At 38.1% G+C, this 27,582-nt stretch overlaps 1 protein-coding gene across 13 annotated transcripts in view; it reads right to left on the bottom strand.

Moving 5' to 3' along the window:
* The window catches only part of ptprsb (protein tyrosine phosphatase receptor type Sb), a 125,326-nt gene extending 104,627 nt beyond the window's left edge, over positions 1-20,699 (bottom strand). For 5 of the 13 annotated variants that reach the window (XM_047806218.1, XM_047806216.1, XM_047806215.1 and 2 more), the window contains exon 1: positions 20,425-20,698. In XM_047806218.1, coding sequence (XP_047662174.1) covers positions 20,425-20,464 — 40 coding nt within the window. In that variant the 5' untranslated portion in view covers positions 20,465-20,698. Of the gene's footprint in view, positions 1-19,922; positions 19,983-20,424 lie in introns of those variants that run through there. The other 8 variants (XM_047806214.1, XM_047806212.1, XM_047806213.1 and 5 more) reach the window with 4 other exon arrangements.
* Positions 20,700-27,582: the final 6,883 nt, after the last annotated feature.

Here is a 27,582-nt window from a genome sequence, read left to right on the forward strand (position 1 = left end):
CATTTAACAAAAGTGATGGCTAGAAGATGAGAAGTTTTTTCAATCTTTGGCAGACTTGGAAACATGGCAAACACATCACAAATAATACCGCTGCCAAATTCAAAAAGCGTTGTGGGCCAACTGAGAACCATGAACATCTACTGACGACACAACTGACACAGTCAACTGAGTCGAGTGGTTCAAAAATAAAATATAAGAATAGTTCCTAATAAAAACAGCATATTTCAACATAACCAGTGTCATCTTAGTGATTATCTATCACTGTTTTTTAGGTTTAATCTATGAGGGTTCATTTACAACTGCACCTATTTCAAATAAATTTGAAGTCACTAAATGAACAAAACAATCTGGTTTGAAAACTATTTCTAGGAAAACTCACAGAAGCCTTCATTTTATCATTTTCCAATCATTTTAATTTGAATAATATTAATTGTTCCTCCATAACCATGTTTATCCTAATGGATCCAAAGTAAGGGAATACACCCTGGGTGAGATGCCAATCCATCTGAAGGCACCACCCACACACACACATTCTCGTTCCCACTGTTTTGCGTGGTCAATCCACAGAGAAAACCCACACTGCTGCAAGAGGCCTGCAGTTTGCACACAGACGTCACCAAACTCGGGCTCAAACCGTGGGCCATGGAGCTGTGAACACCACCTGCTACACTGCCGTGCTGCTCTTCCTGCATTATATTCTTCATCAACTGCAAGGCAATCTGAATAAAAGAAACATCTGCCAAATGAATATATGTAAGAATTTAGGCTTGTTATTATCAAAGCATTAACATGTTATATCAGAACAGGTTATATGCTGTGCGCTACAGTCTGAGTGCACAGGCTTTCATTAATGTTAGAATTCTGGCTAATAACAAATGAAATCAGGGCATCTGAAATGTGCCAGAGTTTGCAATGTTTAAACTGAAATATCTGTGATGTGCTTTGTGATTCTGATGCCAGTTTGTTGATTAGTGATGTATATTTGTTATTCCTGTGAGAGCTTTAAATGAGATGAGAAAAAAATTAAATGACTTCCAACATATAGGATAGCTGTCTGATTTTGATTTATGCTCTTAAAAATAAAAGAGCATGAGTTTCTGCACAAAGTCACAATTTTTCAGTAATATTATTACATTGAATTAATGTGAAATCCAATGCTGGAATAATGCAGAAAACGATGCAGAGCTAGTTAGACATCCATGAGATGGACAGGAAGTACAGGAGACAAGGACGGTCTCTCTCTTTGCAGATGAGGTACAGTAAGTGCTACATTCCTCTGCAGAAATGTGACGAAGACTAAAAGAAGTTTGAACAAAAACATTAATTCAGAATTACATTCTAAAATAAATCTTGAAGTATAAATCTGGTCACATACAGAACATGTTGCACCTTTGCATAAGGAATGTTTAATGTTTGCATAATCTTTCTTTCCATGTGTAATATATATTTGCATTGTCAATATGTGTGTTTGAGAGCGAGGTACGAACTCTGTTTAAACAGAAAATCACTGATGATGATGTACTGCCAAGCCCAGAAAGACAAAACACAAAGCTTACCAAGACTTAACAGCAGACAAATTATCCAGTCCAGCACCTGGGTTCAGGATCACACACACACACACACACACACACACTCACACACACACACACACACTCAGTAAAGTAAATGTTGTGCAACCTGCCTGTGTAAAATCCTCCGACACATACAGAAAAGTGCCATTGAGTCAATATAATCTCACAGACCATCTACACCAATACTGTGGACTTTAAGGATCATTTAATCCATTTTGTGGATATCAATCTAGTCAGCGAAAAAACATACTGTTTCTCATCAACAGAAAAAAAAATCATTCTCGTACAGCCTTTTGATAGAGGAGAAAAAGTCCCATTTCCAGTTGTATTATGTTCTCTCTCTCTCTCTCTCTCTCTCTCTCTCTCTCTCTCTCTCTCACTCTGTTCATGTTTATAACCTTAATTGTGCATGCAATTGTGGCTTTAAAAAATGCAGAAGTCAAACTAGTCTGTGACTATTCAGTTGCAGATGTTACCACAGCAAAACAAACAAATGAATAAAATGAATATGATTAAATTATTTAAATTGTTGATACTAAGAAAGAAGTGTTTACTGATTAAATCTGTTTTATTTATTTATTTGTTTGTTTGTTTGTTTGTTTGACTTTTGTCTGTTTTTCATTAGTTGTAATTTTTTCAAAATTCTTTAAAGCTAGAATATCTTAAGTATTCCTCTGGTTTACAGGAGCCATTGTTCTGGCTGCAGGCCTAGACGTTATTAAATGATTTTATTTCTTTTTCCCTTCAGTATTCATAAAACCATAACATTCATTGACAAGGTGATCTCTCTCATGACTTGCCCTGGTAATCAGGAACTCTCATATTACTTCTTTTTGTCATCTAAGGAAGTTCTGAGGTAAAAAAAAAAAAAAAAAAAAAGACTTGCATTTAAGCTTGGCTCAAGAGAGTTGTTTTTAAATGTACTTTAAGGGTTCTTCTCTTTTCTCTTTTTAACAACGTTAAGTGTTATGGAGTGTATAACATCACCAAGCTAAGTAGCTAGCAATTTTCAGACCACCAGATTGTCAGACTCGCTAATGAAAGCTAGTTTGGAGGCCATATTGTTCATTTCCACCATTATTTACAAACAAGGCTGGTGTGTGGTGTGTGACACAAAATGGCAGCACGAATATATTTCAGTTGCTTTTTCGTCTCCTTTCTTTGAAAGCTGTCATGGTGAGTTAGGGATACACACTGAATGGGACACCAGTCCATCACAGGGCAGAATGTACACACTTTTATTCATTGTAATATGGACTTTCTCAAAGACATTTACTGCCAAACAAGTTTCTTCAATTCCTCAGCTCTAATGATGTGGGAGGCTGATACTCACTCTGCCATCGTCAGATAAATGGTGTTAATTTATGTTACACCTAATTTTTCATCTCACTTTCACCCACCCACACACACACACACACACGCACACATAAATCAGAGGTGGAAAAATACAGCCGCAGTTCCAGCACGTATTAAACAATCCACCAAATGAAAAGCAGGGAAAAAAGCCTCTACTGCTAGCAAGGAGTGATAACCAAAGCCTCTCTGTGTTTTTAATACCTCTGTGCCCAGCTGGCATGGCAGCCAAAGCCATCAAGGGCAGATGGTAAGGCATCATGGGGGCACAACGCATACGCAGAACGAACCGGAAACATGATAAATAATACACAGTAAGAAGTGAGGTACACCGGCAGAGTTAAAAGCAGGACGTAATCATACAATATCCTAACACATGCGGTTTAGAAGAAGCTAAAAATAAAAGAGAACACTTTATCCAGGCTCGGAGCATGGATTACTTTTTATACTCCAGTCTTATCTAAACTGAATGAATCCAAAGTCCAAATTTCTCATGATTGCTTATTTGCATAACTTGGATGAAGCTATAATGGATTTGATCCAAGAGCAGATGTGGGTCACTTCTGTTTTACTCGTTTTGATTCTGAATTGGAAAAAAAAGATTATGATGATGGTGGGCATCCATCCAGTGCAAGTCAAATTTAGTAAAAATGAAATTGACCCTGAACCCATTTCATTTTCAATTTAAATGTGCTGTGTAATGGGGCTAGGTAAACAAGAGCAAATCTGTTGAGATAGATTTCAATCTGGTGCTTTAACATAATAGTTTAGATAACCAGAAATTGTGAGTTTAAGATTTGTATTGCCTTTCAACATAAGTATGGACTGTGGAACACATGATTGAAGAAAATTATATGTATATATAATTGTATTTTCTCTATATCTATGACCAACCTAATATATATATATATATATATATATATATATATATATATATATATATATATATATATATATATATATATATATATATATATATATATATATTTATATATATATATATTTATTTATTTATTTATTTATTTATTTTAGCAAGTTACAATTCATCCTTGTGTACTGAGGTAAAAACAAATACAATCTCTGAAAGATATTCATTCACAACATGTTAATTATCCCCAGTTATAATGTTACTCATAAAATGTAACAACTACAATGGTCAAAGAAAAAAGCAGGAGTTCTTTGTGTTCAAAAAATCTCTTAAACCTACAAACACACACAATCAGATAAATACAGTAATTAGCCATTTTATAGTGACAGCTAGCTATGAGCATTATTAGCATATTGATATGAAAGTGATTGGATTTCCAGAGTTAACATGCTGCTAGCTAATGTTTGAGGAATGAGCGATATAGCTGTTCTTATTTCTTTGTGAATAATTTACATCAGTAAACAAGTTGCTTTCACACCCTTACAGGACTGATTTACCTTTTATACTTTAACTTAACTGAAATGTTTTATACTTTTGTACATTAAAGCTGCTAGAGTACATACACCGATCAGCCATAACATTAAAACCAGTGACAGGTGAAGTGAATAACATTGATTATCTCGTTATCGTGGCACCTGCCAAAGAGTGGGATATATTAAGAAGCAAGTAAGCAAGCAGCTCTCCAATGTTGGAAACATGGGCAAACATAATGTGGTGGTTGGACGACGGGTCAAAGCATCTACAACGTACCATTTCCAGTGTACTGCTGAGAATCTTTGCATACTGGAATTCATGTGGATGTCACTTTGACACGTCCCACCTTCCCAGCTAAACATAAAGGTATTCCCTAATGGTAGTGGCCTCTTTCAGCAGGATAATGCATCCTGCCACACAACTGTTCAGAAATGGTCTGAGAAAAATGACAAGGAGTTCAAGCCTCCAAATTCCCCAGATCTCAATCCGATCGGTATTTGCTATACAAATAAACCCGATCCATAGAGGCCCCACCTAACAACATACGGGACTTGAAGGAACTTAAATGATCTGCTGCTGATGTCTTGGTGCCAGGTACTACATATGCCTTCTGTGTTAGTTGCACGAGAGATACACAATATTAGTCAGGTGGTTGTAATAGTCTGGCTGGTCACTATGTGTTTCTGAGTATCACTCTCTGAATAGTTTATGCAGAAACGTTTTCAGAAAAAGTAAACAAGTGAAGATACCTACAGTAACAAACATCAAGCTAATCACAGTATAGCATCCAAATTATAAAATAGAAATTCACACTTCTCACATGTATAGTTAAATGCTGAATTACTGTTTAATGTAGGCTATTTTTCCATTTTCTTAAGCAGCTGTAGGTTATATATTTACATGCTAGCAGTGTAAAACTGTCAAATGATGTGAATTCCAGAAACGTCACACTTAGGTAACTCAATATCACTGCTTGCTAAAAAACTAGCCTAATATGTATATTAGCCTGTTATCTTTTAATATTCCTGATTTTCATTTTCATGCTCTTTTGAACAGTGTAAACTGGCTAAGTTGGACCACATTAAAGCCTGCAAGCATGTAAGCAAAAAAAGCAAGAAAGAAGACGTAGTGAAAAAGGAAAGAGAGCGCACATTTAATCTGCACTAGAATGAAAAAGCAGTTCTCCCAAGCTGCTGTTTTGTAGTCACTAATTTGAATTTTCCCAGAGGCCACTGACTCGTCTGTCTAGCGCTAATGGGACAAGCGTTCTGTAGTACAGAAATGTTCTATTGTTATTGCACAGGTATAGTTGATTTGTTAGCGAGTCCGCAGGATCGACTAGCTTTTTCAGCTTCAGAAGTGGTGCCTTTTCTATGCTAATAATAATAATAATAATAATAAAAAAACTAATGTCTCCTCTATGTGCTTTGCCTCCTGGAAGTTTCAGCACCCTTACATGACTGCTTTGTTTTGTGACGTTAATGTTGTTTGCCGTGCTTTGTTTGTACCCCGCAGTCGAAAGCCATCAGAAGGGCATATTTAAATGCCAGTTTTCCAAATCGCACTTCCCACAGGAGCATTCCCCCCAAACTTAATTATCATTAAAACACCCCTCCACTTGCCAAATTACTCCTACGCCCTGGCGTAACATAGAGGACTCGGCAGGATTTATGTGTGGAGCTTATTAAATCCACAAGAGGTTAACAAAATCCACAGCGTTCGAAAACCAGAATCCCAGTCCTGTAATCACAGCCCTCAATGCTTCAAGTTCAAACCAAACAGCACAGACAAGCAGGTGGAAATAGAAATTCGAAAGCAGAGTAGAGAAGCTAACACCACGGTATAAATAAACATTTTTATGCTTAAGTACCCCCAGCTTACTACTACTGATAAGACTTGAAAAAATATATATAATTTTTATTTTCAGTATATAGGAGGTATCCTGTCAAGAAAGCAATTATTAACCATGTGAACAAGAACAGAACTCTGACAATGAGCCCTCTAGTGCCGGGGTATCGCTTATCACCTTGGTATCATGGTTCGGATATTCATAAACAGCTCAGCAGCTCTAACACACATTAGATAATAAATGCATTATCTGTCAATTCATGCGTACTTGACATATTGTGTTGCGGTCAAGCTGCTCTCCAAATCAAATGTCACACGAAGCGGGCATTAAAATGACTCACCAAATGTGCTGACATTAAAGCCTGCAGAGGTAAGCACAATCATCTTTAATGGACTAGTTAGTACATGTTGTCACTTATGTTATAACATAACAGCTTAAGTCAATTGCCTGATCCAGGAGACACATTTTTAAAAAATAAAATCAAACCCACAACACTGGGGTTTTGCAACAGACATACAACAACTGCCTAAATGTAATAATATAATTATGTAATGTTTTCTAAATGATACGTAATGTTTATTCCTAAATCTGCCTGGTGACATTTTCTTTTTCTTTTTCTTTTCAGTGTGCCAGCCTCTCTTTAGTCAATAAGACGCTCCTGAGACAAAAAAAAATGACTAACACTGAAGACTTCTTGCATAAATGTTAAATTTACAAAACGCTACAGTGAATCAACTAAGATGTTTTTTTATTTGTTCAATGAAAACAAATTTGCTCTTTAATTCCCTTTAGCGTCCCCGTTAACGAGCTTTTAATGTAGAAATGATACCATATTTGAGCGACGGTATTAAAATGAATTACAGCTGAAATACCTGTCAGAGCTGCTGTTATAGAAAACGAATCAATACTGTGAATAATTCTGAACAATCAGAACGTAACAGCACTGTGGTATAAAAATTGTCCCTTCCTGTCTTCATTTTATAACGTTCTCTCTCTCTCTCTGTCAAGTCACCATATGGTCTCTGCGAGTTTAATATTGCTCCAGTAATATTACTGCATCCCCATGATAAGTTTAATAGTCTTCACTTCACTCTCAGAGGTCCCCAAAATCCAAATAGGTAATTACTAAACATATGGTTTTGCTATTTCTGGATAGGAGAGCGGAAGAGAGACAGAGTGCGGCAAAGAAGACATTTACCCCGTGATAAGGATTCTTGTGAGAAAAAATTAGAATCCAATAATTTGGCAATATTTCGTTTTTTTTTTTCCCTCCCTGGTGCTTCTGGGATACAGGCATTATACATAGGCATGGTAATAATGGTCTGTTCTTAAAGTCTCTTAGCCATAACAATGAAACCCAAAACACTGAGGGATAAAGCCATAAAGAAAACGTCTGCCAGCGATATGTCATACTAGAGTTTATAAAGAAAGAAGAGGACTATAAATAGGCTATTTGCCACATCGGGGGCTTGTTAGTGCATCTCATCTACGATTCTCCAGAAAACAAGAAACAACGGAGATTGTTGATGCTGCATACAGATTTTCAGCTGTTACTTCACTTGCTGATCTGCATTCGCTAACAGAGGAAGCCCTACTTGAGTGGTGTACATAGATACAAAAAGGTCATCAAGATGATGCCACCGGAGCAATATAATCTGCAGGGTGAAGCCTTGTTTAAAGATGTACGATATTATTGACAATTTCTGTTATTACGCTACAGACATTGCGGTTTTAGCCAGTCAATCAAGGTCTGTATACAGGAACATGAACATTTATATGGAATTAATTTTGGCTCACAGATGTTATATATGTCACAATAATTGCAGTATTTTATGTAACTGATTATGAACATATTATTTGTATGGTAATAGTTAATGTGTGTTAACTAATTGACCAAACGTATGTCCCTTGACCACCAGACCCTTATTTTGCCAAAAATTTGGAAGCACACAACTGTCCAGAAAAAAGTTATTTAAGCCACGCCCACTTCTGTTTTGGCCACACAGTGTAGGTATGGATGGATGGATGGATGGATGGATGGATGGATGGATGGATGGATGGATGGATGGATGGATGGATGAAATGAAGGATTGGTGGATGGAGAAAAGGAAGGAAGGAAGGAAGGAAGGAAGACGGACTGAAGGTCCTTCCGGACGTACGCCGTCCTGCGGACGTCCTTACCCCCTGTACGGTCAGGCCCGGATGGCTGTCCTTGCTTGCTGGCGGATGCAGGAACGGACGGCCGGCCGGCCTGCCGGCCCGTCCTGCGTAGGCTTTTTCTGCTGTCTGGCTGCCTGCCGCCTGCCTTCCCCCCCGCCAGCCCGCCCGCCAGCCCGCCCGCCCGCCCGCCCCCCGCCCGCCCGCCCGCCCAGCCCGCCCGGCCGGCCGGCCGGCCCTGCCGGCCGGCCGGCTGGCTGTCCTGGCCGGCCTTTCGGCTGCCGGCTGGCTGTCTGGCTGGCTGCTGGCCTGCCTGCCGGCCGTCCGGCCGGCCGCCCGGCTTTTCTGCTGTCTGGCTGGCTTGCCTGCCGCCTCCTTCCCGCGCCCCCCGCCCGCCCCCCGCCCGCCCGCCCGCCCCGCCCGCCCGCCCGTCCCGCCGCCCGCCCGCCCGGCCGGCCTGCCGGCCTGCTGGCTGGCTTGTCTGGCTGGCCTGGCCGGCCGGCCGCCGGCCGGCCGGCCGGCCTGCCGGCCGGCCGGCCGGCCGGCGGGCCGCGCCTGCCGGCCGGCCGGCCGGCCGGCCGGCTTTTTCTGGCTGGCTGGCTGGCTGGCCTGCCGCCTGCCTTCCGCGCCGCCCGCCGCCCGCCGCCCGCCCGCCCGCCCCCCCGCCCGCCGCCCGCCGCCCGCCGCCCGCCCGCCGGCCTGCGGCCGGCTGGCTGGCTGTGCTGGCTGGCCGCCGGCGCGGCCGGCCGGCGGCCGCCGGCCGGCCGGCCGGCCGGCCGGCCGCCGGCGGCTTTTCTGGCTGGCTGGCTCGCTGGCCTGCCGCTGCCTTCCCCCGCCCGCCCGCCCCGCCCGCCCGCCCGCCCGCCGAACGCCCGCCAGAAAGACCGCACGGACGGCCGGCGGTCCGGTCCCGTTCCCCCACCCCCTGCTCGTTTCCTCTGCCTCTCGATCCCCCCCCCTGGCCACTAAACAGATACAGACACTGCTTTTTCACCCCTAATATACTGAACCTAATAAATTCATCAAAATCAAAGCCTTTGTTCCCAGCCGGTAAAACAGTGGAGCATGTGTGAATCAGTATGCAAAGAGCAATATTTTTAAACAGGCACTAAAAGCTTTTCATCGACAAATATCATGACAATGACATTATTCAGTGCTTTTTCAACACTTAGTAATTCTAAATCATACAGAGCTACAGACTGGGGTTACAGAGCTGCTATCAGCTGCAGGTGAACTGGAGGAGGTCCAGCTGGAAAAAGAGCTACTGCTCTGCCATAAATAGGCTTAATAGACTATCAGATAAAAGCTCACTTCAACCTCATCTGCCCCAGAAATGGGTGTTGCAAAACTCACCCCTTTTAATCTAGCATTATTATAGATGAGGAGTTTGGTGGCACCGCCCCAGCAAGCCTAATAACAGTCTATAGCCCCACTGTTATTTCCTTTTTCATAACACACTAATGGCTGTTTTTAATCAGACAGATGACATGCAGAAAATGAAATTCTTCCTTCTCTAGATATTAAATGCTTCAGCCATCACTACAAAACAACAGCAGCTTACTTAACCCAGGTGCTCTGTTTATTTTGCATCAGAAGGACCCTTAGGATAAAAAAACGCCATTTTCAACAGCGATCTGCCGACCTCCAGGAATTCCCTCACATCTCATTCATCTTGTCTTAATCATGGCTTGGTAATGAGCACCCCGATCTGAGAATAACCTCCACTGTGACTGACATCAATCAGAGCACCCTAGCCTTGTCAACACATCCTGCCATTAGCATAGCCTATTTCAGCTTGGCAGATTTCCTCGCTTCGGGTCGACACAATCTAATCACGCCTGGATGCCATACATATTCACACACACGATATCCAGTCAAACCCCAAACTATTTGCATTCTGAACCACAGCTGCCTGGATAAAGCATATGCATGTCAATCTGGACAATTTGCAAAGACTAATCAAAACACCCCTGTGCAGTCTATTGGATAAAAAGAAAAATGTCCTCCGGGTTTAGGCCAAGTAATTAACAAAAAGGTTCATGCTCGCATTCGCTTTTTTCCTTCTTCCAATCGCTCCTTATGCAGAGACTTCCATTAGATAAATCAAAATTGTCGCTTCGGCTTTAGACTAGTTTCACACTTTTGGGTGGCTTGCAGTGTGGCCAATCATGTCACATGTGGCAAAAGCAAATTAAAGCTCTGCAGATTAGGGATGTAACCAAATACATTATTGGGACTGAACAGATAATGTGTCCTACATAGATACAAATTGGGATACAATCAGACAAGAGGCATGTCATTTGCTTTTATCTTGCCATAAAGGATAAGAGGCGTGTATCGGGGAGTCGAATAACAGGGAGCGTGTTCAATAACGTGCAATACATTTACGAGTGTTCAGGCTACAAATGCTTGTCTTTCAGGAAGCAGAACGAAGAACATTTTTGTTAGCAAATATAGCAGGCAGGTAAAAAACTAAAATTGTAACCTGACATTTCTAATTCACTGTCAGGGCCAGAATTCGCAAACCACCATTTTCCCCCCAGCATTTCCAGATAGGAGTAATGAATATTTAATGCTAGGGTGGTATATGTATTAGATTTTTTTGTTGTTTATAAATCCAGATCCAAATAATGATATGGATATTTGTAGCACTACAGAGATACAGATACACATAGAGTTACGCCAAACAGCCCAAGGTTATTGTAGCTAACAAAATCATCTATTACCGATTTAAAGTATATTTTGATATTTTAATATTGTTTTAGGAAATAGAGATTCAGTTAGTGAAAATATATTTGGTTACTAGAATAATTTATTTTTTTTTGCCAGTGCAGATAAAAATTTCCTCCTTTATATGTCTGACACGTAATATAGGGAAATAATAAATGCACAGTCAAAGCTTTACTGAATGTCAACTCAATATTTCAGCCTGCAGCCCCACTGTAGCAGTGCACACTCCAAGGTTTTAAGGTATTTTAAGTTTAGACCTGGTGCAAACTTTAGGAATGAAAATCTTACTGGATTAACAGACTTTATATAATCCTAGTGACAATAATAATAATAATAATAATAATAATAATAATAATAATAATAATAATAATAATAATAATAATAAAGCAGAGAGATAATAATCTGTCAGTGCAGATATTTGTGTTAAATTTACTAAGCCAGTGAATGAAAACAGAAACGAATGCTCCGGTCCAAACCGAGAAGTACCTGCAGTGTTGTTAGAAAATAGCCTTAAATTACAAAACCTATTAACATACAGTAACAGTGTTGCGCTGTGATTCAGAATAATGCTGTTCATGCCACTTCATGTTTTTCATAGTCTTTCAGCTTCCATGTAGAACATATGGCATGACAAATACTGATTCAGTTGTAATTTAAAGACCTTAAACATGCTTATTAAGACCTTTAGAGTTGAGTTCACATTTTACATCTACAGTAAACTGAAATATTTATACGGTTTATTCCCCACCTGAGCCACCGTACCGACAATGAAGAAAATTTCTATGTTTGAAAATCTGAAGTACTCTGACTCAAATACTTGACTAAAAGACGTAGACTAATGTCGATTATATCAACCATGGTTCGTCCATTTTTATTTCACCTTATTGCAATAATTTAGTTATTCCCCCTACACTACCATTGTACTAGAATAAATAACTAAATTACACCAGCCATGCTAAATGCATCACATCTATTTAAGGCTTCTATGTTTATGTGTCTAATGGATTCAAATATTGAAATGTTATACAAAGATATTGTACCCAAGAGAAGGACTGCGGCTATAAATGGAATTTTGTAGCTTGTGTACGATTCTTAAGCTCTTGGCTGTACACTTAATATCTGTGTACTAAAAACATTTGAGTCAGTAATCATTTGTCAAACACAATATGGAAATTTGGCCCACCTGGGGAGTTGTCTTAAAGATTTAGTTACACGTACGGAAAGTGCTGCGTCACGTATCGTCTTTGTCTTAATCGTCGCAAATAAAGTGGTCAATGAAATAATACCTGCTGAATGCTTCAGCACGTTGGTACCTTTTTTTGGGGAGGCACACACACAGAATGAGCTATATTTTTAGTAGGCCACAATGCACCATCCTCTTGATGTTGTATTACAGTAAGCGCAATTGTTTTAGGAGCTTGTATCAGGATCGGGTTGCACTGCAGAGACAGAGATCCTGAATCTCAAAGGGAATTAACAAGACTGCTAAGAGGCACAGATCTCATTTAGACTAGAAAATAGCTCTCTCAATTGTGTGCATGTAGAAGTAATATTAGATGTTATTTCCTGTGTCTGCATAAGTCCTGTTTAAGGTCTTTACTGCTGGGGTTGATCTGTGAGAAGCAAACGTTGTGCAATGACAAAGTATCGATCGCAAATGATTGATGGTGTGAAGGGGCATCTACATCACAATAGAACAATCAATACAGATAAAGCTTCGAGGAAGGAAAAGTATAGAAATGCCTCTGGGACCGTTCGGTCGTCATCATTTTGCCATTAGTTATGACCCCAGAAAGAAGCCAAAAGCACCCAATCAGTTTCCCAGCTGGTCACAGCTTGCCAAAAAGCTTTTAAACTTGCCCCCCGATCATGAATTTTTCTTGAAAATCATTCTGCTGCAAATTCACAAGTCGCTTTTCATCTTTCAGATCTGAAAAGCTCACCACTGGCACAGTGCATTTTTTAGGAAACAATATAAAACAGCAAGCTCTGGAGAAGAATAAAGCAATGGTACACAGCGATGGAGAATTAACTTGCCTGTGCATTAACCTCAACTCACATACTGTATGGACAATTATTCACATCTCCTTCTAACTCTACAGGTGAAAATAAGAAATTCAAGACGAAGAACATACCTAGATTAAAATGGGTTGAGAATTTTTTACAACACAATCAGTATTCATAAAATACAACACTAACATATGACAGAAATAAAGCTTTGTCAGACTGAACAGAATTCTCAGCATCATTCTGCTATTGCTTATGACCCCAGGAAGTTGCCAAAGACACATATTCAGTTTCCCAGCTGGTCACATCTTGCAAAAAGCTTTTAAACATGCCTCCTGGTCATACATTTTACTGACAATAATTCTGCTGCTCATTCACAAGTCGTTATTCATCTCTCAGATCTGATAAGCTCACTACTGGCACATTGATTTTTTTTTAGGAAACAATAGACAGCAGCAAGCTCTCGAAAAGGAAAGTGTAAGTGAACAGAGTGATGGAGCATTGGCTAGGCACATTAACCTCACAGAGCTGAAGGGTTTTTTTCTCCCTTTTTTTCTTCTTTCTTCCACAGAATACTCCATTGAGAAAGATGCTTCAGTCATGACAAGGGAAATGCCGCATCCATTCTGTGCCTTTTATATGGTGAAGCGCCCTCCAGGGACTCCCTACGCTCGTGTAGACTGTAAAGGGTTCTGACTGTAGGCTATGCGTCACTCTTTTAGAGTTCAGCCAGACGGAGCCAAGCCTCAGTCAAACATTAAGAGGGAATTCTAGTCTCGGTGAGTAACAGCAGCGTTTAGAAAATCCTTATGAACGTGATGCTGGTGTCCAAACACCTTACTTTCTTCTTTCATTTGAAAGGTGTTTTTTATGAGCTAGTTTGGCTGAAACTTATGGATTTATAGCCAATTAGCTGTGTGCCATCTCCTTCTAGATATATACTGTATATGACCAGATTTAAATAGCTTGTGAATATTTTGAGCACAACCTGTATTGAACATAATCTCTAAAACTAACATACAATTAAAACAAATCTTTGACAGACTGCACAGAATGTTAAGCAGGTCAAAATTTTATTATACAAATTATTGGAAAACCTACTTCCAGTGAAAGGCTCTAAAATAAGATCCCCACATTCAGCAGGTCTGCCTTTTCCTGACCGGTGCAGAACACTGGCAGCCATCTTATCACTATCTCCCACACCATCTCCCAGTGATGTCAATCAAAATCCTCCAGACGCTTCAATCAGCCAATCAGATTCTGCGCATGTGGGCTAGAGTGGTGAAGTGGCAAGGGTGCTAGAGTCAAGTGACATTTCAGGGTGCCATCTTGAAATTTGATGCTCTGTTCCTACTCTGTTTTGTCAGTGTGAGCATTAAGAATAGACGGGAACTCCTTTTCACAAGACAATGCACATCCACATTTAGTCAGATGTGCAAAATCGGTATGAGAACGACAATTCTATATTAATAGCAAGACGTACAAGAAGCTAGCTGCTCGTCTAAAAAATAATATATTTCCATTTCCTCTCAGGTAGAAAGCTGACTGCATTATTCATAAGCGTTTGCTGTTTTTTTTTCTCGGCACTTATAGCATTCTAACAGTTACAAATCATACAGTATATGTCTCTATGGGTGTGTTTTCTTTTGCTGTGCTGTTACCTGTGGTTGTGATTGATGATATGTGTTGCTCACAGTTTTGTTTATTAGGCTAGCTGGCATTTTGTCACAAGTTAGTCTTATACAACTTGGTAAACTGCATCATTTGTTTTCCTGAATGCTCGTGGTTTGTGTTCACAGCACTACACAGTAAACATGTACAGTACACACATTCCAACTAGCTCACACTTTTGGTTACTGTTTTAATTATTGGACATCCAATTTTGTAGCACTCTCAGCTCCGTTAACGACTCTCTATGTGCTAAGATTATAATCTGATCTCATTTGTTGTTGTCAAATAATTAAATAGAATTGCAAGTGCAAACAAAGTCAACCAACCTGTTTACAAGAAGCTAAGATATCTAAAAATGCTAATGTTGCTAATAGTGAATAAAGCTGGGAGTCTTAAGTGCCAGTTTATGTCATGCTAATGGTCCTTCTTTCATTAGTTAATGAGAGAGCCTATTCACTATTCGATTCATTTAGCATTCGTTTTTTTGTTTTGTTTTGTTTTTATGAGGGGGTGTAGAATGTATTTTCTAACATTGCACACTCGCAGCAGTTAAATGAATTGGGATGCCTGTTTTGTATTGTGTCCTTAAGTTATTAGTCCTAGGTTCATATTTAGAAAACAAAACACAAGACATCTGATATCACGCTGCTTTCAGAGTTACGCTCTTTGTATCTTAGTCCACTGTCTTCTCTCTGCAGACTGCACACCACAGATGATATGGACTTCAGTACATATATGGAAGTGAGAGCAGTTCTGAGTGGTTTTGCCATGAAGGCCATATGGGAGTGGGCGTGTCTTTGATTTTGATCCATATATGGATGTCAATCTGTTTATATACACATACATTTCTTTAAAAGCACTCGTTGACTCATACATTATTTATATAGCGTTTTTCTGTATTAGATACATCATTAACAAGCAATTGTTTAGCCACCATTCAGCAACGTCTTATATTTATATTTATATACGAGTGTGGCCGTGTCATACTGAGCTTAAAGGACTCACTACGCATTGTGTATCATTTGGACAACAGGATTTATGTCCATTTACAGGTAATAAGATAGTAAACCATATAAAGTATATAATCTTAATTTTTCTGTGTGAAAAATTAAATAGTGGACTATAAAGGGAATTCCCATTAGCAGATTTTGATAGCAAGTTAGCTAGTTAGCATGAGATAACCTGGTGAGACTTTTTTGATGTAGATTCATATTTATAGATGTTTTGGATGTAAAGCTAGGCAAAATTAGCTACATTAGCTAATCTGACAGGCTGTTTGAGGTAAATCATTTAGCGTTTAAAAGTTTAAAAGCATTTTCATATATAAACAACATTTTGACTAAAGCTAGCTAACCACTGTAGCTACATGACAGTATTTATAAGAGCAATTTAAATTCATATCAATAAACGTTTAGGTGTGTAACCAATTTTTAGTAAAATTATATATTTTAGTATTATACTATATACTATTATTTTTACTAACTTGCTTTAAACTACATAACATAACTTGGTAAAATAAGAGAAATATCTTCTATTTATGAATTTTTATAACAAAAGTTAGCCAACCAATTACATTACGTAGCCTTACAGGATTTCTCAGACCAGTTTAAATTCAAATCCATATCTCCATATGTTTAAATCTTCACAGGATATAAATGTAAGTCAGCTACTATTGCTACATGAACTCACCTTAAAATATTTAAAAAATGCTAATGCTAGCTAGATAGGTTATTTAAGATAGTTTTGCTAGTGGGGTTAAGGGATAAAATACCAGTGTAATATCTGGAGATAATTAAAGCATACAAAAGCGAAACAACAGACCACTAACGTTCTTTTAGGGAACAGAGTTGCAATCCGAGCTAGTATGTTATTCAGATCAGCATGTCTAATTTCATATCCTTGTCATTTCTGTTCTTTTCCTTTCTTATCTTAAATTTGTAATATATATATATATTTATATATATATATATATATATATATATATATATATATATATATATATATATATATATACTGAAATCATTAGCAGTTCCAGAGCCCTGTCCTATTTTAAGATGTAAAAGTATCTCTGCACCAGCCTACAGAATGTAAATATTGCCCTTGTGTTCTTAAGAAATGTTGGGGCCACTGCAGCAAAGATCTCGACTTTTCTTGGCTTTTCTTCTCTCCTAGGCGATCAGTAATGCGCTTCTCAGCGCCCACCAACAGGAGATCAAAGACCAAGGAATAAATTATTCCTCACGCATCGCACAGTCGCCACATTTATAACTCTTGGATCAGATTCTGGAAAATGGATTAAGAAACCAGGAGAGTCTAATGCATATTTAAGGAAAACTTGAATATTGAATTTATAATAATTAGCAAGTGGAGTTTTTTCCCCCACCATTTGTTAATTAGAAGCTTGAGATGTAAATGAAGTTTGAATTTTAATGCTGTCATGGTGAATAAGTTAGAAGGCCTCAGACACATGAGTTTCATCTCATTGATTATTCACTCGACAGTGTTACAGTGGTAACGAAGAGTTAAGGAGGAACTGCAGGAAGCAGGTAATTAAACCTGACTGATTGCAGTGATGAGACACAGACAGAGAGAGATAGACAGAGAGAGAAACAGAGAGAGAGAGAGAGAGAGAGAGAGAGAGAGAGAGACAGAGAGACAGAGAGACAGAGAGATAGAGAGAGAAAAAGAGAGATGGCAATTCCTCATTTCTTGGGCTTTCTTTTCAACTTGTGCAATGTCTATTTATTTATTTGTTACTAAGCAATCAATCAATTCGGATATAAAAGTGGTACTTTGGCTTACTAAATTAGTTTAGCTATACATCCTGTAATAACATTTCAGTCCTTCTGCTCTCTCTATGGACAGATGGCTTCTATGGCTCATGAGCTTGTGAACATGAGATGGCTTGATGACTTCTGGACTAGTAACCATAAATGAAAGCTAAGAGGGTAACGGCCCACAGTGTCATCCATTTTTAACGCAAACTGTCTTTTTGGTCAATAATCTCTGATCTTTAATTTCATTAACTTACTGTTCATTATGAATCGCTAAGAACTTGCCAGTACCAGAACTAAAAAATCTGAACTATTAGATATTACATATTATGTAGTACTAATAATAATAATAATAATAATAATAAGAAGAAGAAGAAGAAGAAGAAGAAGAAGAAGAAGTTTGTTAATAAGTGTGTGTTATTATATTATAAAACATAAATTATGATATATTACTAGATTATTATATAGATTATTATTATTATTATTATTATTATTATTATTATATGTGTGTGTGTGTGTGTGTGTGTGTGTGTGTGTGTGTGTGTGTGTGTGTGTGTGTGTGTGTGTGTGTGTGTGTGTGTGTGTGTTCTAGTATGCCTAGAGCAGAAACAATGATACAAACAGTAATGGACGCACTGTAATTGAAAAGATTAAATGTTGCTCAAAGAATCAGTTTGGTTGGTGCTCATTTGATGATGCCATCCAGTCTTCTGCCATTCATTCATTCTTACTAACCACATCATCCTGGACATATCATGATGGATTTTGTAAAGACCAGAAGATGTAAGGCAGAAGAATATACCATCCATTGCAGGAGGCTCCATGCACACACAGACACACACATTCAAATTTTAGGGCAATTCTGTCTAGGTAATCTGCCTTGCCAGCATGGGTTTTGGAGGTGGGCAGAAACCGGAGGAAACTCAAGCTCAGGAACAACCCACAGAACCCTGGAGCTGTGAGGTAAAAATGCTACCTGCTATGCCAATGCACCGCCCCGTCTTTAATCTATTTACCAAAAAAAGAGCTGATGAAAACAGAATAGAAGCATATATAGTGAATTTAAACTGTTGGATAAAAACATATATAGTGAATTGTGATTAACTTCTTCTGTTACTCGAAGATGGGTAGTATCCAAGTGTCATGTAACTTTATCATTACACCAACACTCATCTCGCTACGGTGATGCGAAAATAGTTGCTACACGTGATAGAAGCTTGTTGGGAGATTCTGACAGCATGTTCACCCACTCACATACCACAAATAGCCCAATGAAAACGTTATAAAAAGCCTTCAGGCCCACTCTGTGCCTATTTTTCAGCCATCCGGACACACACCACACCACTTTGAATGAGTAATCCACACAAAGGTGAGTAGAAGGAGAAAAAAGGACAGGAAAGTGTCCACGCAGGCGTAGGATAATGCGACTTTCTCGAGACACGATGCATTTGACTCTTGAAAGATTATTATTAGTGCTGAGCTACACATGTCTGAGTCTGACAAGCACACACCCAATAAATGACATTCACAGAGAAAAAATACTAGTTGCATATAGGTTTAGGAGTAGTCAGGTCTATTCTGATTTAGCTTGGAGAGATTTCTCAAAACTGGATATGACAGGTATAACTAAATTTAAAAAAAAACTAAAAAAGTTTCTTTTTTTAATTTTGTGACAGTATATTCTGTCTTTTATAAACAGCAAAGCAATTTTTATATCTTTAGATATAGATATTTGACATGGGGCTAATTGTAATTAAGCCTATAACAACTCTGTATAATAATTGTATGTCTGGTACTGATGAATATCCCCCAGTTTATTCTTAATAAGCTTATTTCTTTATTTCTCATTTTTATTAAGCAATACATTTCATTCTTATTTGCTGTATGAGCCGATATTTAATTTCTCGAGTAAATCCTCTGGCACAGCTGGAGCTTCGTGCAGTTTGGTATCATGCAGTATAGATTTCCCATCCAAATTCCTAATACAATTCTAAAATAATCTGCGTAATAATCTAGCCAGAATTAGGATAAGAAGCGGCTCGGATTAACTAATGTGTGTATAGATCACCACCTTTATATATGTGCACAGATGTGTATCCTTATATTAATCTAACCCATAATGTTCATCACAAACACACAAAAGGAAATCACAAACCTGGTGTTTACTTTGGTCATAAAGCCACATTATATATTTAGGAGAAATATTTTCACAGATTTTACCATATGAATAATAATATGCTTAATGAACATCTGGGTTATGAACTATCAATTTTTGAAAAAAAAAATAATAATAATACTGACATCATCCAGCAGTGATTTTGGTTATTACATGCATGATATAATAAGAAATATTCTCTATAGCTTTAAAACTGAAACACAGGGCAGGTTTTTTAAGCATTTATACTTACAGATAAGCCCAAATTGCATGGGAAAAAAATCCAGCAGAAGTTAATGGAGTCTGAAATGAAGTGAAATTGGAACAAAAGGCCCCGCGTTTGTAAGCGTTCATGAGTGAAGCTCCCCGGTGGATTATAACGCGAACAATGAGAGCGCGCGCTGGCAAAAGCACCGGATGCGACTGACAAACAGCGCGAGCATCCCGTAGTGCAACAGCCAACAAAATGCACACTGGTGCACATTATAATACCGAAACAAAGCTTATCCATAATCACATGCATCAATTTATACAAAGCATCAGGCGGCTCGCGCATCATGCTTGCTTACAGTAAACCTAATCTTTAAGTAGACTACAATGGAAAGGTGAATAAAAAATAAATGCTATTTTAGGGTGGGGTGCATGAGATAAAAATGCAAAAAGTATGTACAAGGACAACAACAAAAATAAAAAAATAATAATAATGCATGCACTATTTATGATGTATTATTCACTATACTGGAAAGCCAGTCTACCTTTGTTGTCTCTGCGTTTGCAGCGTCGGGACAAATTCATTTGCGCTCGCGCTTTATGTCCATCAGCGCGAGCGGGTTTGAACCGTAAAATTCCGCGTATCCAGGACACCGAGATGGAGACAGTGACTCGCAGGTAAAAAAAAACCTCTTTCCGACACCGTTATCTCCGCGCCCCCATTTTTTTTTTGTTCACAAGCTTTCGTCGGCTGCACGCTCGATGGGAGAATAAGAGGTGGTTGATGTCATCGATACTCCAAGGTAAAAAAAAAACTGCCTCTCGTTTTTTTGGTACCCTCCCTTACCTCCAAGCCCCGCCCCCTCTCATCAGTCACGTGACGGAAGGCGCTCAGCATCCTCAGGAGATGCTTGGGCAGACTGAGAAACAATTAGTGTGCTCACATTCGCTTTTTCTCCAACCAAACAAAGCTCTGAGAATTAGTCATAGACTAAAAGTGAGCAGAAAAATCTTTATTCCATTATCTAGTGTAGTGTTTCAACCCATTTCATCCCAAATGTATGTGAAGCTATGCAGTGGACAATATTCTAAAAAGCTTATTAATGGTGCATGACATCCTTAAGGTCTGATTATTCGAAAAGCATACTACATACAATTCAATTCAATTTTATTTGTATAGCGCTTTTTACAATTGATGCTGTCTCAAAGCAGCTTTACAGAACATAAACAAAGAACAAAAGGTTATTATAAGGAATACTATAAAGATTAATAGAATACAGAATTCAAGATTAATATTAGATAGATAGATGTGTTTGTTTTTATCCCCATTGAGCAAGTCTGAGGTGACTCAGGTGACTGTGGCAAGGAAAAACTCCCTTGAACGGTAAAGGAAGAAACCTTGAGAGGAACCAGACACAAAGGGGAACCTCATCCTCATATGGGTGACACTGGAGGATGTGATTATAAATATACATTCTAACAAATGTTGTACTGATGAAGAGGTTGTTGTCCTCAAAGCCCACATGGAGTTGGCATCTCCTCTTTAGTATTGCAGAGTCTATCTGGACCTGGAACATCTCTAATGTCTCAGGATCCTCACAGAGTCGCCCTCATCTCAGCGGAGGTCCAAAATCTTCATGGCAAGGAAGACAATCGGAGCTGGTACAATTTCTGGATGCCTCAGGATGGAGAATCAGTGGAGAGGGATTAATGTATGTGTATTTGGTCAGATGTTTTAGAGCACAATATTATGGGAAGTATTAGATCTACGCCTGACTACAGAGATGAATTTTTAATGTACATTTAAACTGGGAAAGTGTGTCTAAGCCCGAACACTATCAGGAAGTTTTTTCCAAAGTTTGGGAGCTAAATACAAAAACACTCTACCGCCTTTAGTAGATTTAGATATATTCAAGATATATACATAAGAAATTTGTTTGCCAAATGAGCTACCAAGACTAAAATCACTACCAACACTTGGATGTGCTTAACTTAATATTTTATTCCATAAGCAATTGCTCACAAGTCTAGGTATCCTCTTATCCTCTTACCCTAACAACTGAACCTTATCTCAGAGTGCTACAAGAGATTGAGACAGAAAATTAGAGTATATATGGTTACATTCATCAATTATTCATTTCATAGTTATTTTTATTCTTTTAGTAAAAGAACAAAGAAATCAACATCGGATTGGATGTACACTCAGAGTACACTGATTATTATACTATCATATTTAAATATAACAGCCACTTCCTATCAGTTTCACCATCATCATCATCATCCTCATCCTCATCTTACCATCATACATTTCAGTTATGTTTTTCTTAGCCTTAACTGTCTGGATCTGTCTGGGTCAATTCTCCACACAGGAAAGTACTTTCTCCCTGAGATCACGAATTTCATTTCCACACGTTCACAGTTTTTGTCTTACAGAATGTTAGAAAATATTGAGTTTCTCCAATGGAAAAAAAGTAAGCCTATTGACAAGGAAATGTACAGTTCACTAGCCTTTGTATATGACAATTATATCAGTTGATCACTGATTTAGAATTTTATGTACAGCACTATAGTATAGTAAAGTTAACCAAATGAATTCACTTTTATAAGTAACAGAAATAATGTATTAAGACTGATCTGCTGAATTATATATACAACTGTTATGATGCACATTTTACATGTTTATTGAAAGTATAAATGTGGCAGTACAAACACAGTGATATTAACAATACACCCTTTAAGATTCACAAGATATTATAACTTTATTTGTTCCTTTTAATGCAGAGTTCTTATTTCTCAGGTGCAGGTTAAAAGCACATGGCTTTGGTCATGTGTCCAGTTAGCTTCAGTAACCACTTTATTTGGGTCAGGGTTGAAATAGATCCAGAGTCTATCCTGGGAACACTGGGCATGGACAGGGATGCAACATAAATGAGATCGCAGGCCATCTAACACACTCAGTCACACACACGGACATGTATTGACCAGATGGTAGTGGGGAAAATTTAGATTTGCCATTCCATGTACTGTTTTTGGATGACACTAAACACAGAGCTCAAGCTGGAACTCAAAACCCTGGAGCTGTGTTACGGCAACCCTGTGCCTTTGAGCTGATACCAGTTCCAACTGGGACATAAAAAAATCATGACAACCTATAATTTTATTTGCACTGGCAGAATAAATGGGTTAATGCACCTAATGTAGCATAATGTGAACTGTGTGATATCAACACAGTGGGCTCACTGCAGATGAGTGACAGCAAATGAGTGATCGCTTTCATATCACATATTGTCATTGAATGATGACTAGAACATGTCTGTAACTTAGCGGAAATATATCTACAGCATGATATGGATTACAGCTTCAACCCAAAATTATTAAATAAAAAAAAAATTTTAAAAATGAAATGGTGATGCTTACAGTTAAGGCATCTTTTCCTTCAATGTATTTTGTTTGCCTTTAATGACTGATATATTCCTCACATCGCCACATTATACCTTAAACTGTCTATTCTCTGGGGTTAAAAGAGCTCAGAGATTTTGTCCATTCTTTTTATAAGTATTAGTAATTAATAGGCAAGGATTTTTTTTTTTTTGAGATATAAACATATCCTTTGACATTAACAAGTTAATAACATATGATTTGTTTGTATGTCCTTTCAGTACATGTCTTGGTCAGTTGAACTTTATACGAATAAAGAATTAGCCTTAACGATTCTAGTAGTAAACTTGAATTCCTGATTGAGAATTAATTTACTGCAAGCTCAGTCCTGTATACGTTCTCATTCCTTTCTACAGCCATCATGCATCTCGTTTTAATACATTGATAAAATGTATTCTTGTAACCCTCACGTGGTTTTCTGTTGTAAAAGTAATGTGTTGATTGTATTCTGCTTTCTTTCTCAAAGTTTGATTTGACAAAACTTTCTGGCTAATGAATTATATAAATGCAGTTTATGAGACGAACACAGTGGTGCTGACTCCTGAGGATCTATTTTAGTTTGACTACTAATCCAACATAAGTCTCTAATATTTAGATGTTATTGAAGACCATATAATTAGGTTGCTCAGACGAGTCAGTCTGGAGCTGGGACTAAACCACACAAGGCATCAGATCCACAATGAACAGGGCTTGGCTAGACATGTCTATACATATACATGCAGAAATGCAAGAACTGATGTGTTACACATTGAACCAAAATTCAATGCAGCCGTTTTCACTATTAAAAACTTGTCATTGCTGACAAATAACATAAATTGTTATTTTAATTTCAATTTAAACTTAAACCCACCGTCCCAGTGAGCACTGAGCTGTGTATATTTAACATTTATAGATGCTGAACCGATAAAAAATAAATCAATAATAATAAAAAAAAACCAACAACAAAGCATGTGAAAAATATTCCCAGGTTAGTTTCTAGGATGTAACTGCAACAGTAGATGAAGGTTATATGGTTATATCACTAAATGAAGGTTATAAAGCATATTCTACTAAGGAAGATTAAGTTATATAAGATCTTTAAAAAACTACATGATGTGTATTTATTTGATTATAGACATAATTTTAATGTTGCGTTAAAGCCCTCGTATCTCGTTAGTTCATATTGTCACTAACATTATATCCATTATGTCTTCTTGCTGTCTCTCAAAACCCTTTTTTTATCCGTTTATGTGGGGTCTCATAAGTAAAACTCCTAGTGTAAGTTGCTACCAATGAAATGTTAACATGAACCTATAAATGATTTCTGCAGTTACTAAACAGAGGAGATAATGTTGCTGAATGTGATGGCGGATATAAAAGAAAGCAAGGAAACAACCCCAGTGTTAAGTGCCCTACTTCAGACGAGACAAAATGGACACTTGATTGATGTCAGATAACTCGAGTTTCCCAGATACATTAGCAGATCCAGAACTCTATGATCTATTTCATTCTCTAGAGCAAATCAAACACAAACCAGGTTACAAGTGGTATGAACCTACAAAAATATTTTTATATCAAATATAAAAACGCTATAAGCTGCTAAATAAAAGGTTTCCATACTTGATTTAAAGCATACGAGTGAATAAAGAACAGGAACTGAGCATAAGCTAAAAATAGAAAAGGTTTTCCAGCTCATGGTTCCCTTTAGAAGGAGATTGTGGCAGAACAGGTTGTTCATGTTTCAGAAAAGCCGTCACAGCTGATCTCTATCTTTTCAGATTGTATCACTTGATGCACGCTTGCTCTTTCAGAGGACAGAAACCGGTCAAAGTCAGACCCAAAGAAACCTATTTTGTCTCTTTTCCTGTAAATGGCCAAATCTTATTCAACTGTGATAAAAAGATCTATGGTCTACTGCCACCTAGCGGCTATACAAGTCTTTGTAGTCAATTCAGTGGCAAGTCAGAAGCTGTACATTAAGTATGCACAGCCTGGACTGCAACCAGTAGGCATAATGCAGCTTTAAAAAATAAAGAAATGAACAACAAGGTTAGTTTAGCTAACTGAATATCATTTCTATACTGTGAATACATTTACAAGAAAACTTGTATTTTACGATTTTTTTTTACTTTCGCTTTTAATGGTCAAGTCAAGCTTTTATTGACATTTCAACCATATATAGCTGTTGCAGTACACAGTGAAATGAGACAACGTTTCTTCAGGACCAAGGATAGAAACAACTATGAAGGATCATACTGTAGATAAGCCTCTGAAATGCAGTGTTGAATGCTATATTTAACTTAGCTAGCCCGTTGTGTTGGCAGAGCTTGTTAGACTAGTATAAACTTCAGTAGCCTAGACATTAAGTGGAAAATGGTAAAGACACCAATTAAATGGCAAATTTACACCAATTAAATGAAGTATACACAGGCAAAGCTGTGTAGCTGCTTTGAATTTAAAATCATCTAACAGTTTGAGATAAGTACAATGTTAGAAGTTACTCGACTTTGTAAACATTACTGACTTGACGTCTTTCTGAATATACTTGAGTATAATTTCAGCTGGATACTCAATCTTTTATTGAGTCAAATTGTGACACATTATATATAGTTTCATTTACAAGAAGTATAATCTCTCAGTAAGTTATCCAGCCCTGGTCCTATAAGGCAGAGGAGCTAGCAGGAGAGAGAACATAGTCTCAGCCTTCTTGGTTGAGGTGTGGAGAGGCAGAAAGGAGCTAAAGACTGTTAGCTCTACTGCAATCTTTCTCCCTTTTCTCTCATATGTTTAAGCATGAAAAGCCTTTTTAATGGAAGACCATATTGATTACACATGACAATTAAGATATCAATACTAATTCCTTCAGAAATTGAACTTCAGATACCTCTTGAGTCGTGTAGATCTGGAGATCACAGGAACTCTGGCTATGAGTTGGATACGGCGTGGATGGTATACCAGTTCAATGCTAGGCACCATTCACATCCACATTCGACACAGAGGCAATTTACTGTATGCAAGCTAACACAGTGATGTATTGTGGGAAAAACATAGGAACGTATAGAACCCAGAGGAAACCCATAGAGACATGGAGATAATATGTTTCATTCCACAGAGACAGTAACCTGTTCTCGGTATCAAATCTCTAGAGCTCTGAGATCTTAATTTAGTTCAACCAAATGAGCTTTATCTTAAAACCTCACCTGTTTAATGGGACCGACCATCTGTTATAATCTTATTGCTTATTAAAAACGAAAATCATTAGTAGTGGAATCAATTGCTTCGTCATTTTATTCAGATGATAGATATTTATCACAACCTTGGAATAATGAAGCTCTGAGCTCCAATTATAAACTTCGAACAGTTTATAAAAAAAAAAATAAAAAAAAAGTAAGGGGTTTACAATTCTACAAACATCTGTTTGGTTCAAGCCAGTTCAATATACTGTATACACCGCACACACCTTAGTCTATATAAAGCCCTACAGCTGACATAGAAATCAATCCACAAGGGCAACGGTTTAGAGGTTTAGGGGATTAGAGGTCTGTAAACCTCTAGAGATAGATTTGGGAAGAGGCACTTAAAAACATTTGAAGTTATCATGGTTCAGATAAGCACGTTAGCTTCCGGTAGACTTAAATAGACGACGTTTGGAATCATTGGGATTCATAGAGCTGTACTCCAGCCACATTGAGTAAATGGGTTGAGAAGAGTGTTAGTCAGGGGTGTGATCAGGCCTTTATGGTAGAGCAGCCACACACAGAAGCCTCTTGAGAGAATAAGGTCAAAAATGTATTTAAAATACTCAGTTCATGGGAAACAACATTTTGATTAAGCCAAGATTGAACATTTTCAAATGCCAAGTATTACATCTAGAGCAAACCAGGCACTGTTCATTACTGAGATGACTGCATATACACAACTCTGTGTGTGTGTGTGTGTGTGTGTGTGTGTGTGTGTGTGTGTGTGTGTGTGTACATCATAAAAATCTTACCGCTGACTGGATAAGTTACAGTGTTTGTTGATGTAATGTAATACATTAAAACTAAACTGAACATCATTTCAGCACACTTAGTACTTTTTGGCTCTATGGTGTTCAGTTGTATATAAACAATCTTTATAATTCCATTATCTGGTGTCACCCAGAAGAGGATTGGTTCTAGTCTGGTTCCAACTGAGGTTACTTTCTTTATGTTGTCTCAGATTTTCCTTGCTCATTAGGGATCTAACTACAAATCTACATCTGGATTTTTGTAAAGCTGCTTTGTTCCCATTTCAACCAAGTTCTA

The sequence above is a fragment of the Tachysurus fulvidraco genome, chromosome 22 (assembly GCF_022655615.1).
Source record: "Tachysurus fulvidraco isolate hzauxx_2018 chromosome 22, HZAU_PFXX_2.0, whole genome shotgun sequence".
In the NCBI taxonomy this organism is placed as follows: Eukaryota; Metazoa; Chordata; class Actinopteri; order Siluriformes; family Bagridae; genus Tachysurus; species Tachysurus fulvidraco.